This window comes from Sciurus carolinensis, chromosome 16, assembly GCF_902686445.1.
Source record: "Sciurus carolinensis chromosome 16, mSciCar1.2, whole genome shotgun sequence".
In the NCBI taxonomy this organism is placed as follows: Eukaryota; Metazoa; Chordata; class Mammalia; order Rodentia; family Sciuridae; genus Sciurus; species Sciurus carolinensis.
Window position 1 is genome coordinate 59,652,638 of NC_062228.1, and position 12,036 is coordinate 59,664,673.

The 12,036-nt window shown below is 59.5% G+C and overlaps 1 protein-coding gene across 1 annotated transcript; it reads right to left on the bottom strand.

Moving 5' to 3' along the window:
* Nucleotides 1–3,413: 3,413 nt before the first annotated feature.
* LOC124966176 (sialic acid-binding Ig-like lectin 9) lies at nucleotides 3,414–8,217 on the bottom strand. The gene is made up of 5 exons (XM_047527230.1): nucleotides 8,163–8,217; nucleotides 6,745–7,239; nucleotides 6,279–6,557; nucleotides 3,957–4,050; nucleotides 3,414–3,631 (listed from the first exon to the last, which is right to left on the bottom strand). Exons 1-5 carry the CDS (start codon nucleotides 8,215–8,217, stop codon nucleotides 3,550–3,552), a joined length of 1,005 nt encoding a protein of 334 aa, XP_047383186.1. The 3' UTR covers nucleotides 3,414–3,549.
* Between the last annotated feature and the right edge of the window lie 3,819 nt (nucleotides 8,218–12,036).

Below are 12,036 nucleotides of genomic sequence, written 5' to 3' on the forward strand. Positions count from 1 at the left end.
GGATTGTTTCCTGGGTGACCCCAAAAGCATGGACAGAAACTGAGAAGGAGAGATGGGCTTGCAGCACAGTGAGGAGTCTCTGCACCACCAAGGAAGTTACCAGGCAGGTGACGACGAGGAGGGAAGGGGAGGGTCACATACGGAGGAACGTGCACACATCTTGGATCAGGGCTTAACATCCAGAGTACATGAGGAACACAGAGGCTCCAGCCAGAAACCACCTGTTCAAGATGGACAGACTGAAGACAGTTCACTGAAGAGGATTCAGGGGAACTGCAGACGTGTTTAAGCAGTCCACGTCACTGATCCTCAGGAAAACGCAAATCAAAGGCACAGCGCGTTGTCCCCACACCCCTGCTAGGACAGCCAGTGTCAGAAAGAAAGAGCCCAGTGTAGGTGCAGACACGGAGGGAGGAGCCTGTCTGTGGCAGTGTCACTCAGGAGAGCCGTCGTGGTGCAGGGCACAGCGCCAGCGCTGAGGCTGGAGCCACCGCAGCATTCAGTCCCTCTGCTGGGGGTCAAGGGCCACAGCAAAGGAACCAGCGTGTCAGAGACGCCCGCGCCCCACCTCCATCGCTGCACTGTCCACCATAGCCGAGGCACGGAACCAGCCTGGATGGCCACCAGTGGGCGGGCGTTTGCAGAGAAGTGAAGCACACGCGCACACACACACACACACATGCACACACACAATCGCACACACGTGCAGAGAGGCACATGTGCACACACGTGCATGCACATGAACATACACACATGTACACTGACATACATGTGCACACACATGCATACACACACAAACATACAGGCACACACATGCACAAACATGCACACTTGCATGCCTGCACACGCACACAGGACAAACATGCACACACCTGTACATGTGCACATGCGCACAGATATGTACACACATGCTCATGCAAACACACACATACTCACACACAGGCACACGACACTCAGCATGATCCTATACAGCCTGGGAAAGGAAGGAAACCTGCCATTTTCAAAAACAGGCACAAGCTTGGATGACGTGGTGTTAAGTGAAATAAGCCAGAAATAGGAGCCAATCATCCCATGTGTCCTTGTACATGTGATGTGACAAATTCACACTCAGATGCAAGAGGGCAGGGTGGTGGCCAGGGCTGGGGGCGGCAGGCGAGAGGCTGTCCGAGGGGCAGGGCTGCGGTTGTTGGAAGGAGTCCTGAGCTGGGGTGCCCGGGGACCAGTCAGCAGCACGTGCGGCGTGTTCCCACGCTGGAGGAGAGGCCCTCGCGGTGCTCCACCCCAGGCACACCCGGCAGACGCGGCGGGTCCAAGGCAGGCTGTGCACGAGCACAGATGTGCAGCTGGATGCCCAGAGGGGCGGGTGCTGCCGAGGCAGCTCAGGCGCGTCCCTGGCTCAGACGCCACGTGCAGTGTGTGCAAGCTCAGTGCTGACCGCGGCCAGCAGACGACTGCTATTGTCCATAAATAGTAACATCAGTCACGGTGACATCAGAAAGCACAGAGGCGGAAGTTCACAGAAGCCACGTCGGACGGGAGTCTCTACCAGTTTTATTTGTCAATTGGGCCTCATGAAGCTGGAAGCATTTCTTGAAAATGTCAAAGGCATCCGCATAAATGATGAGAGCTGTCACACAGCGCTGCTGCTGAGGAGGTCACCATGGCGACTGTGCTTCCTCTCCCCCTGCCTGGGTGACCTGCTGTTCCCAGCGACACACTGTGACATCCATGGGCTGGATTCTGTCCTCTGTCCCCGGGTGTGGACGGCTCCCTTCCGCATCCCTTCCAGGGCCAGGGCGCGTCTCAGAACCCAGCTTCTCCCACAGCCCTGCTCCTCTGTGGGCCAGGCCGCACCCCTCGGTGGCTCAGGGAAGCGCTCTGCCAAGTCCCTGCCCTTCTCCCCACTGACAGCATCTGCTGGACCTTCCTGTGCTCCCCAGCGAACCCCAGACGCCCCTGCCTGGCCCGCCTCCCTCAGCTCCCCATAGGAGGCTGCAGTGGCCCCTTCCCTTTGCTGTTGCAGCAGGACCCGCTCTGGCTCATGCTGACCAGGGCAGCCTGGGGTCCTGCTAGAGTCAAGGTGTCCCGGGCCCTGCTGTCCTCACAGGCCCTGGGTCCTGGCCTCGGCCTGCAGGGCACCTCCCGCCTCCTCTGCTCCAGTCACGTCACAGAGCACAGGGGTGGCCTCTGCCTCCCAGCCGGGGCAGCCCCGCTCCCTGTCCCCCGTCCCGGGTCCCTTCCTCAGAACACTGGCCTGCTTCCTCGCCCACGGCCGTCTTTGCCCCAACACCACCCCACAGGCCTCGGCAGCAGAGCCGGCTCCCAGCCACCAGCTCCTCTCCCTGCACAGGCCTCCCACAAACACGCATCAGTACCAACGTGCCCACCTTACTAGATCTCTCTCTTTGTTTCTGTTGCTGCCACCTCTAGAAGGACAGCTGCTGGGGGCAGGTTGGGATGCCAGTGTGCTCAGCCTCCACGGAAACCCTGGGGCAGGTGGAGCTCAACCTGTTACCCAGGCCCATGAGCAGTGTGAACACTACCCCACGAAACCTCACAGGAACCACAGACAACACACATACACACACACACACACACACACACACACATACACACACACATACACACATACACACACATACACACACACACATACACAAATACACACACACAGACACACACACACATACACACACATACACACACACAAATACACACACATACACACACATACACACACACACATACACACATACACACACATACACACACACATACACACATACACACACACAGACACACACACATACACACACATACACACACACACACATACACACACATACACACACATACACACACACACATACACACACTCACACACACACACACACACACACACACACACACGAGCCAGACTCTAGATGCAGCTGAAGGATGACCAGGACTTGCAGAGGCAGGAAGGGGTGGAGCTGCCTGTCAGGAGCAGGGTCTGTACCTGTGAAGTCCCAGGTGCCAGCAGCCTGGCCCAGAGGGTGAGGTGAGTCTCCAGAGGCAGGGAGAGGACGGCGCTGGAAGGGAGTCCCGGGCACGGACATGGAGGCCCTCTGGTCCAGGCTCTCTGGGTGCCCCTGTCACCGTCCATGGAGGGGACACACAACTGATCAAGTCATGGAGGACGTGGGCCCAGGATGGAGGCTGGTGTTGGGCACAGGTGGCAGGAGCTGAGGCAGATCCAGGGAGCAGGGGAGAGGAGGACCAGGACGACCAGGGTCAGGATGGACGGACAGCAGGGAGGCCAGGCTTAGGAGGAAGGAAGGCCAGTGGTGATGAGGCACCAGGGGGCAGAGGGCTGAGGTCGGGAGCCACACCTGGCTGTGCTGTAGAGACGGGACCCCAGCCAGGAGCCACAGGGACCCCAGCAGGAAGTGGGGGCTTCAGGACGGGGACAGGGTGTTGCCCGTGGTCATGGGAGCTGGCCATCCAGGACCATGGCGGGGAGGGGTCCCGGGGCTTGGGCCTGGTGAGACGCTGGGTCACTGACCTGGACTAACCCGTGACAGCGTCTCCACGCTCCACACCCCTCGCTGGCCTCGCTGGCCTCGCTGCCCTCTTCCTGCAGGACCTCACTCTGAGGGAGGAGACCAGGGCCTTCAGCAGGGCAGCTTGGGAACACTGGGCAGTGGTCCCTGCCTGTGCCCTGTCAGGGGCTGGAGGTGACTGAGGAGGCAGAGGTGGCCTGAGGACCTCCTTGATGAGACCCGCGTCCCCGACATCGTGCCAGAACTGGGGACAGACGGCGATGGCCCGGGGCCCAGGCAGTGCCCTCGGCCCCCCTCAGCCCCTGCCTGGCGTTGGTGCTCCTGACCCTTCGGGTCCCACTGCTGGGACTCTGGGATTCAGCGTCACACGCCTGCCCTGCCCCGGCCTCCTCTTCATCCCTGGGCAGCACTGACCTGAGCAAGACCAGGCAGAGGCCGAGGAGCACCATCTTGACAGCCAGCACCCCGATGGCCCCCAGGACCTCCTGGGCCACGGGCCTCGACTTCCCTGCAGAAAAGTGGATGAGGCCAGGGTCACCTGCTAAACCCCAACCCAGACCTCCACACACGAGGCCATGGATGTGGCTCCTCTGGGTTTCCTTCATCCCCTGTGTGGGGCATCAGCCCTGGCCTCCCACCCCGTGCCCTGCCTGCCCAGCTGTTGGACAGAGGAAACGAAACCTTCTCATCATGGAAGTGAAGTCACTTGCTCATCGACTGACGCCATCAAGAAAGTGAAAGACAACACACACACTTGGAGCACAGAGCTGCCCATCACGGGGCAGGGGCCATGGTCGGCCATGTGCCAAACCCTCCTAGGGCTCCAGTGACCAAGACCCAAGCAACCCAGGCTGCAGCCGGGCAGGGACTCGAGAGCACCCCTCTGAAGAAGACCCACAAATGACCAAGACCTACGCGAAACTGTTCCCAACACCCTTCTCGGCACCTCGGGCAATCAGAGCTGCAGCGTGCGTCCCCTGCTCACCCCCAGCAGAGCACAGTCTTTGCACAAAGGAAAATACCAGTGTTGGCAAGTGTGGGGGATTCGGGAGGCAGGTAGGAGGCTGGAGGAGTTCAGAGTGTGCTGAGCGCGGTGGGGCGTGGGGCCGCTGCACCTGCTGAGAAACCTCTCCCGAGTCCCGGAGCCTTGGTGGTTCCACTCAGAAGGAAGGACCAAAGGAGCCCGGAGACCCTGCTCCAAGGAACCCTTGTGCACCAACCTTCCCGGCAGCCGCTCACTGAGTGCTCCTCTAAGTCACAGGAGGGACCTGAAAATCTCTCTTTGGTCAAAGGGGCCAGACACCGAGGCCGCCAGTGTGATTCCACTTCTGTGCAGCATCCAGAGGGCAAAGCCCCGGAGATGAGCAGGTCGGGGTCGGCCAGAGGAGAAGACGTGCCTCCTGGGCGGGGATTCCTCCTCGGGCAAGGAGAGCGTCTGGAACCACACGTGGTTGGGGGCGTGCATCCCTGCCCGTGGGCAACACCCACACTCTTGTGCACAGTGGTTGGGCTGGGTGTGAGCTGCGTGGGTTCTGTCTCAATAGACACGTATGGACGTCCATTTTAGAAGTACACAGAGACCAGAAATCCCACCAAAGGCTGGCCAAGACCCAAAGGGTCCCTCCAGGCGTGGAGGGTGTTGCTGGGGCTGAGTAGGTCCTGAGCCCTGGGTTCAATCCCCACTCCAGAAACACAACCCGTCACCAGGTTCTCCCCACCCTGGCCTGCTGGCAATGCTCACACACCCCTTGCTTGTGGGAAGGTGTTTTGTCCACTCTTGGGGGACAAACACCTGGTCATACTTCTGAGATTGAGAAGAACTAACGACCCAGACACGTTTCCTGTTCAGTTACTGAGCTCACTGCCATGAGGAGGGTCAGGACTGTCCGTGGCACACTCCTGTCACCTGAATGAAATCAGGGCCAGGGCTGCAGGTGGCAGAAGGCTCCACAGAGTCAGGTCCTCCTGCCCATACAGTGGGTCACCATCATCACCAGGATCGAGGACCCTGAGTGCTACCGACATCCAGAGAAGTCCTCAAGTGGACCAACCAAGGCTCAGCTCAGCCTGAGTGGACATGGCCTCTTGTGGGAGGGGCCTGAGCCGGGGACAGACAGCTGGTGGGTTCTGTGAGTGCCCTGTGAGTGCGTCTCCTCCCACAGGGGTCAGGTCAGAGCTGTTGGGGAATAAAAAGAGGAGGCTGGGAAGTCCAGTTCTGCTGTGTGAATGTCACCCTGTCCCTGTGGTGGTGAGGGCAGGTGCTGGTAGCCAGGGAGCTGGGGAGGGTGGGAACAGGAGATCAAGGCAGCCATGAGTTGTGGGTGGGGAGGGGTCACTGGATCCCCAACAGGGGACTCTGTCACCAGGTGTGTCCAGGATGAGGGGGACCCAGCCCTGCCCTGAGCTGAAGAGGTCCTGCTCCCCCAGCCTCAATGTGGCTCCTCCCTGCCTGGGCCAGCTCCTGGGGAGACCCTGCCTGAGGGTTCCCTGCAGCATCTGGACAGGAACACAGGGCTTGTTCCCCTTTTAGGTGGATTTAGGGTGAGATAAACCAGCACTCCACACCCTCATCTCGGAAACCACAGACACACAGAGGGACAGGGCCTGTGCCCTTCCATGTCCATGACTCAACAGGTCCCTGGGACATGGCCACAGGTGTCCACAGCCCTGGGACCCAAGTTGTCTTCCCTGGCCCCACACACCCCATGTGATCCGGTGTCCTGGCCCATCACTCACAGGTGACATTGAGCTGAATGGTTCTCTCTGTGGTCACACCAGCTGCAGGGAACGTCACCCGACAGGTGAGGTAGGTGCCGTCGTCCTGTGGCCGCGGGGTGAGCGTGAGCACTGAGGAGTGGATGATGCTGGCACCCAGGGAGGACACAGAGGTCCCCTCCCAGGAGAAGGTGGGGGACGTCCCCTGCTCACAGGCCCAGGGCACAGAGCAGTTCAGGTTGCTGGGACGGCCAGACTCCAGGGTCCCAGGGAGGAGGATGTCGGGGCTGTGGGTCAGGGCTGGTGAGCAGAGGGGGACAGGAGGGTCAGGAGGGAGGGTGAAAGGTGTGGCCCTGAGAGAAGCTCAGGCTGTGATCCAGCTGCTCCCCAAGTCCCTGTTGCTTGTCCCACCTCCCCTGCAGCAGGGTCCCCCAGCCCTGCCCCTGCTGGTGACCTCCCTGAGGCTGCCCTGGATCTGGAACCTTACCTGTGACGTTCACTGAGACTCGGTTTGCACAGTAATTCCACTTCACATTGTCTTTCTCCATCCGAAAGAAGTACGACCCGGTGTCGCTGTTCCGTGCGTCTCTGATGCTCAGGGAGCAGTCCTTGGTTGTTGGGTCCCCAAGGAGGAGGAAGCGGCCCTGGGTCTCCTCCTGCACACTCCGAACAGGGTCATTTGTGGCCACTGGAGAGTCGTGGTCTGTATCAGCCCATTCATGGAACCAGTAGCCAGAGACATTGCCAGGCCCTGAGTTGGGGTAGGAGAAGTTGCAGGGCACCAGCACACACAGACCCTGCTGCACCGTCACGGACGGCAATGCATCCAGCCCATAGCTCGGATCCTTAGCATTGCACCCCCAGGGAGTCCGAGGGGCGTCATGGGGCATCCTCCACAGCCCCTCTCCACAGGCGCACTCCACTGCCCACAGCAGGGACAGCCACAGCCACAGCATCCTGGAGGCAGAGGGCTCCTGGGCTCCTGGGAATGTGCAGAGCAGAGAGAGCAGGCGGAGGGGAAGCTGGGGAGGGGCGGGACCTGGGTGACTGACAGAAGAGGAACCTAGACGCACCCACTGCAGTCCTTCTCCTCTGTGCTGAGAGGCCAGAAAGCCCACAGCCAGAGACCCCAAGGCCTGTCCAGAGAGGAGTGGAGGAGAGCAAAGGCCTTGTCCTGCCTCCATCTTGGCGCCTCCCTGGGACACTTAGGATGGGACCAGGACCCTGGGGACACTGGAAGCATGTGACTTTGGCGGGGTCTGAGTCCTCCCACCATGAGGGGCTTTTCTGTGTACCACTGTGCACACCAGGACCTAGCCAACTCCGCCTGCACCTAGAGCCAGCCTCGACTCGTCCCGTGGAGTGGTGGGTCCTGCAGGAGGGACTCTGTGGGGTCTGGTGTGGACAGAGAGAGGCAGAGGGCAACACCAGCCAGCCATTCAGCCTCTCTGCAAACCCGCAGGGAGCTCTCTGCACTGCCGAGAGACTACAAGAGGCCGGCCCTCGGGGTCCCCACCTGGGACGCCCCACACAGGAGCCTCAGGCTGCCGGCTCCAGAGCTGTGGGTGCCGGTGAGTCACCAGGTGTCTTGGTAGCATGATGGGTGTGTTTAACAAGGTGAGCACAGAGCTGTGCCCGGCATCTAGGACAGGGACCTGCTGTGTCCTCAGGTGGCACAGAGAGGGAGCAGGGCTTCTCAAGCAGCAGGAAGGAGCTTCTCTCAAGAGTGCTGCCTGCTGGGCGTGCACTGGGTGATTTGGGGACGTGCTGTCACGCACACTGGCACTTCCACATTAGTCTGCACCTCAGTGGTAAGGGTCCTCGAGGGACGTCATGTTTTCAGACAGCCCCAGTGGATCACATGAACAAGGTGACATGGCCCGGCTGGCGTGGCCTCCTCCTCACCCAGCCGGGGCTCCAATCTGGCTTCACTTCCTGGCAGCACGTGTTCCATAGTCATGGCGGCTTGGCCATGTGTCCACGCCAACATGGCCGTCATGGACCAGTCCCCGCACTCCCATGGACACCTCTTCTACACATCCTCCAGGTGACAGTGACACCAGGTGACACCAGTGGTCAGGCTCTGCTGACTATGAAAGGAAGCTGCTGGAAACACAAAACACATGGACCTGCCACTGTTTGTGTGGAGGTGAGTTCACACTTCACTCGGGTAAGGACATAGGAGCAGTTCTCCTGATCCCGTGGCGAGTGTGAGTTCACCTTCAGGTGACAGGTCCAGACTCCTCCCCAGCGTGGTGGGACCTCTGCTTTCCCCACTGACGCCTCAGTGAGTTCTGCTTGCCTCAGATCCCCTTCACATTGGGTGTGGTCAGGGTGGTCTAAAATCACTTCCTTTTTACCTTTCTCCTTTCCTTTGTGACGTGTGTGTTAGAGCGTCACGGTTGTGCCTGAGAGCGGGGTTCACCTGCACACGGTGGTCTGTGCAGGATGCTGTCGGCTCCATTTCAGTTCCCAGTGCTGTGTCCCTCCCTCCTCCTCCTCCCCTGAGCCCTCCCTCTCCCCCCTGGGCTTCTGTCCACTTCCTGTTCTTTCAAGGGGAATCTTGTTGATGTCCATGAACGTGGAATTCAGGTGCTGTTTTCATGGAGATGCACAGCATGACTCGATTCCTTCGTTCCCTTCCTGCTCCGCTGTCCCTCCTTTTTCCCGTGGAATGGCACTGCACACACCTGGCTGTGTCTGCAGCTTCACAAGGCGAAAGGCTGTGGAGCAGGGGTTCCTGCGGTGACTGGCAGCTGCATTTTCTCCTCCAGTGAGGCGGCTGGCCACGCGCCCGCCCCTCTTCACTCTTATGGTAAAACACACAGGGAAACGGGCTGCGAGATCACTGTAGGTGCACCAGGAGGTGACACGGGGTCATCCATCCACACCGTGATCCCAGGATGCTTCCCTCTCCCCAGGACCTGGGGCTCTGTGCCCATGAGAGGCGCCTTTCCTGGCCCTGCCCGGGAAACACCGCTGCTCCTTTGTCTGTGACTCTCCCGCTCCAGGTGCCCCACCTCAGAGGAGGACGGTGCTTGTCCTCTGTGACTGGCGTCCTGCGTGCAGGGTGCACCCAGCTGAGGCGTGAGCTGAACCACCCTCCTCTGCAGGTCTAGGGTGGGTCTGTCCCTGTGCTGGTTGATGGACACTTGAGCTGCTTCCTCCTTAGCTGTTGTGAGGGCTGCTGGGCTGACCGTGGAGGATGCAGATTTTGTGGGGCCTCAGTGTGTGGCCAGAGGTGGACCCGCTGGGCGATGGCATCCGCTGTGGCTTCTTTTGAGGAACCCACGCTGCTCTCCGTGTGGCTGCTCCCTTCCTGCTCCTCAGCAGCAGGGCACAAGCCCTCCAGGTCCCCACGTCCTCCTCCTCACGTGCATTTCCCATTTTTAGAACAGGAACCCTCGGAATGGGGCAGCAGCATCTCTCGTTGTGTCTTTCTGGGGCACACATCTAACAGGGGCAGTGTGACGCTCCATGGGAGGATTGGGTGGCATTTCCCTGGTGACAGCTGCTGCTGCGTGTGCCCACGTGCTCAGCCACCATTTGTACATCCTGGAGAAACGTGCCGAGTGACTCTCCCCATTGTGTCAATGCAGCCGTGTGGTCCTTCCTCCTGGAGCAACCGTGTTTCAGTCACGTGGGGACCTGCTTTGCTCCTTGGTCTCTTTGCAGGTGACTTTGTTTCTGGGTCCTTCCTTGAGGCCAGCCCCCAGTGTCCCACCCGTGTTATGCTAGCCTCCTGAGCCACACTGAGCCACAGCCCAGCCCCCAGTGTCTTCCTTGGTCTGTTCTGGACACAAGACACACTAGCCCAGGAGTTTCCTCTTGTGTCACTTTTCCTGTCCCCTGGAATGTGCCCTCCAGCACAGTGGGTCCCTCTTCCCCAGCACGAGGTGCACACCAGGAGCCCACTGGTGTGTTGGGGCAGGAAGAACCAAGCCAAGGTGACGAGCAGGGCCAAGCTCAGGGGACAGACGGGGCCTCCTCAGGGACAGATGGTCACAGGACAGGGCTGTGGGCTGAGGGAGCCTCCCAAGAGTCCCAGGCCTTGGCCACTGAATCTGTAGATGTCACCCTGCTAGGTGAGGGGTGTGCAGCCGTGACTCAGGGAAGGTCCGTGAGTAGTGGGGTCATCAGGATCGTCCAGTGGGTTCCTAACCCAGTCTCCAGGGTCTCTCTGTGGGAGAAGAGGCGCACATGGTGGGGAGGAGGCCTTGCACCCAGAGACAGAGACTGGGTGCAGCACTCAGGCGTCCAGGCTGACAGCCTGGAACAAGCAGGGGGTGAACCCCACCCGAGCTCTGCAGAGACAGGTGGGAATTGGGCCCCTGGCCATCTCAGACCAATGGGCTGCTCTGGAGGTTGTGGAGAAGGAGCCAAGCAAAGCCGTCCGTTCCCAGAGCCATTTCTGTCCCGCTTCCAACCAAACTTCTCCAAGGATGCCTTGCACTCCCACGCCGCTCCCTCCCTCCAGGAGTTCCTGAACGCTCTCCAGTGAGGTCTCCACACCTTCCCCAACGCTCCACTCAAAGTGCTGACACTCAGGATCCTGCACATGAAGAAGGGCATCAGACAGAGGAAAGGCCCAACGGGACGCCTGAGCTGTGAACACCACCAGAGGAAGCACGGGGACAGCTCCGTGACCTTGGCCCTGGCGGTGGGATTGTTTCCTGGGTGACCCCAAAAGCCCGGACAAAAACTGAGGAGGAGAGATGGGCTTGCAGCACAGTGAGGAGTCTCTGCACCACCAAGGAAGTGACCAGGCAGGTGACGACGAGGAGGGAAGGGGAGGGTCACATACGGAGGAACGTGCACACATCTTGGATCAGGGCTTAACATCCAAAATACACAAGGAACACAGAAGCTCCAGCCAGAAACCACCTGTTCAAGATGGACAGACTGAAGACAGTTCACTGAAGAGGATTCAGGGGAATTGCAGGCGTGTTTAAGCAGTCCATGTCACTGATCCTCAGGAAAACGCAAATCAAAGGCACAGCGCATTGTCCCCACACCCCTGCTAGGACAACCAGTGTCAGAAAGAAAGAGCCCAGTGTAGGTGCAGACACGGAGGGAGGAGCCTGTCTGTGGCAGTGTCACTCAGGAGAGCCGTCGTGGTGCAGGGCACAGCGCCAGCGCTGAGGCTGGAGCCACCGCAGCATTCAGTCCCTCTGCTGGGGGTCAAGGGCCACAGCAAAGGAACCAGCGTGTCAGAGACGCCCGCGCCCCACCTCCATCGCTGCACTGTCCACCATAGCCGAGGCACGGAACCAGCCTGCATGTCCACCAGTGGGTGGGCGTTTGCGGAGAAGTGAAGCACACGCACACACACACACACACACACACAATTGCACACACGTGCAGAGAGGCACCTGTGCACACACATGCATGCACTTGAACATACACACATGTACACTGACATACATGTGCACACACATGCATGCACACAGAAACATACAGGCACACACATGCACAAACATGCACACTTGCATGCCTGCACACACACACAGGACAAACATGCACACACCTATACATGTGCACATGCGCACAGATATGTACACACATGCTCATGCAAACACACACATACACACAGGCACACGACACTCAGCATGATCCTATACAGCCTCGGAAAGGAAGGAAACCTGCCATTTTCAAAAACAGGCACAAGCTTGGATGACGTGGTGTTAAGTGAAATAAGCCAGAAATAGGAGGACCATCATCCCATGTGTCCTTGTACTTGTGATGTGACAAACTCACACTCAGATGCAAGAGGGCAGGG